We start from the raw sequence: 3452 nt of genomic DNA, 5'->3' as shown, positions 1-3452 counted from the left end.
TTGCGTGAGAATTGGACAAAAAAGATGAGAATTTCTAAGGTTAACAGTCGTTATAATTAAAATAAATTGGCTCTTTTGAATAAACTTATCAACTAACTACTTGGAGCCTCCAAATATATGCAATTGGATGATGTCTAATGCACGAAAAAATATGATGTCTAATGCAGGTCACTGAACTTAGATCCATGTCTTCGATTGCTTTCTGAAGTCTAAAATGTCGAGTTTTAATCACTGAATTTAGGTAAATGTCTTTAATTGCTCACTAAAATTTAAAATGCCGAGTTTTGATCATTGAACTTTGAAAAATATTGTACATTACTCACTGAACTTTGAAAAATATTGTACATTACTTACTGTAAGTTCAACAGTTATGCTAGTGAGTAATATACGACATATTCCAAAATTTAGTGGCCAAAACTCGACATTTTAAACTTCAGTGATCAATCTAAGACATAGATCTAAGTTCAGTGAGCAATTGAAGACATGAACTTAAATTCAGTGACCAAAATTCGACATTTTAAACTTCAATGGTCAATCAAAGACATTGACTTAAGTTTAGTGACTATTGGAACAATTAACTCGTCTAATGTACGAAAAAAATATAATATTCAAAGTGATTATATTTATGTCACAATTTTTATTATCTGATTTTAATTGAAATGAAGGCCTTCAATACTATTTTTCATCGCAGCTTTATCCTTAAATTTCAATTAATTGACAATTTTGTTTTACATCCAAATATTCTGCTAATTGTACATTTATGCGAGGGTTAACATTTTGTCAAATTTTTTTCTTTGCTGCTTATTTCAATTATTTAGAAATACGAGAGTTAAATAAATCTTTCTCCGCCCTCAGAAATTTTTTGGACGTAGGTCAGCAAAGACAAGATCTGCAACTAAATGAACGTTGAGAATAAAAAATTGACAATTAACGGTTGATATCACAAGTGCGAAAATAATTATTACCAGAAAAGCAGCATTGGGTAATGGGATCATACAGTGTGCTTTAAGGCGTATAAATTCATAAAAAGTGGTCTACTGTGTATTAGAATTCAAGTAGTAATAGCGCAGAGGATAACATTATACATAGCTAACCACAGAAAGAATTTGGAATATAACCCATAAACAGAACGCAAGCAGTGTCACACAAAAGAATCAAAGCTCTCCTATCTTAACTAAGCCAAAAGTGTTGCTATAAAGAAACAAGAACAGAAACGAGCGAAAGAGATCTCCACATCTATTTTGACCATGCCACTGAATCGATCTCAGCTTGAGCAGCTCTGTATAACTCCAGTCTCTTTGCAAGAGAGACCCGTCGCTGCATAATAGCTGGATCCTCGTCCAACAGTTTGCCTAACTGATTTGCCTGTAAAGCCACATTAACAGTTTAATTATAAATAAACCAGCTATATTTTTTCTTTCTTCTATAAATATTCTCACTGCATTCAGTGGGTTGCTGGAGAAAAATATAGGAGATGAAATTCGTACCTCTCTTTTTCCCAACTCGGCGAAGAAGTGGTCGAGTAAGCTGCGTTTTGCCTCGCGAACTTGACAATAAACGATAGACTTTGGAATGGAATTCTTCAGACCTCCACAAACCATATTGACGTAAGACAAGACAGTCGATCCTGTTCAAGAAGCGACAAACCAATTAAGGAGGTAATCTTGATGCAAATAAGAACATATAGTGCATGCGTAGTTTGTCGTGTCGAATATTATCCAATCCTCTACCAGATATATAATTTATCTTAAAATCATAGAAGTGGAACCGAAAGTGACACACTTACCAATACGTCTGAGATACGAGTCATTGTATCTATCGAATAATGAATGAGTTGGATTTCCTCCCTTATCCATATCTTGAGGAAGCTTGCGGAAGAAATCTACAGTTAAGTAACTGCACTCCATTTCAACTAGCTGTAGAGTTGCCTTCTTGCTTTCATCCCTCATCCTCTCTAACGATTCAATAGCTGCATGCCCAACCTCCACCCTAAGAGAGGGATACTGCTTCAACTCCTGAACAGCAATAAACACAACGCAAGCCTCCATAAGTCTTTGACGGGTAACTAAATATTGAAATATTTCATGTGACAAGATAATTTCTCCTTCAATTCCATTGCTTCAGTGTCTTCCCTATTTTCTTCCAATTATTTTTGTGTGGCGTAATTAGCACAAAATGTCCTTAACTTTTAATTTATTGTGCAAAACATCCTTACCTTTTAATGTGATTGTGCAAAACGTACTTACCTTTCATTTTTTGGTATTTTCGTTGAAGAAAATGTCATTTTCATCCAATTTCTCAATTAAAAAATTATAAAATGACGAATATATCATCCTATTTAAATAAAACAAAAAGAAAAGAAAATTTAAAAAACAAATTGCAATTATAAACTTTTTAAAAAACTGCAAATTAGTTCAAATAAATTATTAAAATGGGTAATCAGAACAAAATGCCCCTACCTTTCAATATTATTTTGCAAAACTTCCCTTCCTTTCATTTTTTGGGCATTTTCACATTACATTGCGAAAATTATCATTTTCATCCATTTTCTCAATAAAAAACTATAAAATGACGAATATATCCTCCTATTTAAATAAAAAAAAATAAAGAACAAATTACAATTATACTGCCAAATTTTTCAAAAAAGTACAAGAAATTTGGGAATATAATTGCAATTTGTTCTTTAATTTTTTTTATTTTTCTTTTAATTAAATAGTTTTACAGCTTTTTATTGAGAAAATGAATAGAAATGATGATTTTCGCAATGCAATGTGAAAATAAAGGTAAAAAATACCAAAGAAGTAGAAAAGTTCTGAACAATAATATTGAAAGGTAGAGACGTTTTTGTGTTAATTACCTTTTCAATAATTTATTTAAACTCATTTGCAGTTTTTAAAAAGTTTTGGAATATAATTACAATTTGTTCTTTAATTTTTCTTTTTTTGTTTTATTTAAATAGGATGGTATATTTGTCATTTTACATTTTTTTTATTGAGAAATTAAATGAAAATAACCTTTTTCACAATAAAAGGTGAAAATAGTTGTGAAAATGCCAAAAATGAAAGTTAAGGACGTGGAAGTTTTGTGCTAATTACCATACCTTTCATCCATATATAGTGAAATTAACATGTTGACACTGAATAGAAAATAGTTGGACTTACCACAGTCTCACTAATTGATTTCTGAACCAGTTCCTTCAATATTCCATGAACCTGAAAGGGGAATAAAAAAAATAAAAACAAAAAGAGGAGGGAAGAATAAGTATGCGGGTCTGGTTCCCTCAAGATAAGCCCAGGATAATCTCACATTAGGCATTTTTTGTCACGATATATCAGAATAGAAACTCGATCTATTCATCCCATTTATCATTTTTCTCCACATTATCAACCATGGGACTCCGAAAGGCAACACTGCAGTTACTTCTTGCTACCCAAAAACTGCGAGGCAATGAC

At 31.7% G+C, this 3452-nt stretch overlaps 1 protein-coding gene across 1 annotated transcript in view; it reads right to left on the bottom strand.

Moving 5' to 3' along the window:
- Positions 1–999: 999 nt before the first annotated feature.
- LOC111409924 (dynamin-related protein 5A-like) overlaps positions 1000–3452 on the bottom strand; it is a 10366-nt gene continuing 7913 nt past the window's right edge. Inside the window, exons 13-16 of the mRNA XM_023040042.1 lie at positions 3162–3212; positions 1787–2015; positions 1488–1627; positions 1000–1365 (exon numbers count right to left, since the gene is read on the bottom strand). Of these exons, the coding sequence (XP_022895810.1) occupies positions 1237–1365; positions 1488–1627; positions 1787–2015; positions 3162–3212 (549 nt within the window). The 3' untranslated portion in view covers positions 1000–1236. The remainder of the gene's footprint in view (positions 1366–1487; positions 1628–1786; positions 2016–3161; positions 3213–3452) is intronic.

The sequence above is a fragment of the Olea europaea genome, chromosome 15 (assembly GCF_002742605.1).
Source record: "Olea europaea var. sylvestris chromosome 15, O_europaea_v1, whole genome shotgun sequence".
NCBI classification, from domain to species: Eukaryota; Viridiplantae; Streptophyta; class Magnoliopsida; order Lamiales; family Oleaceae; genus Olea; species Olea europaea.
The sequence above is the reverse complement of the archived record's forward strand: the minus strand, read 5'-3'. Positions and strand labels throughout refer to the sequence as shown.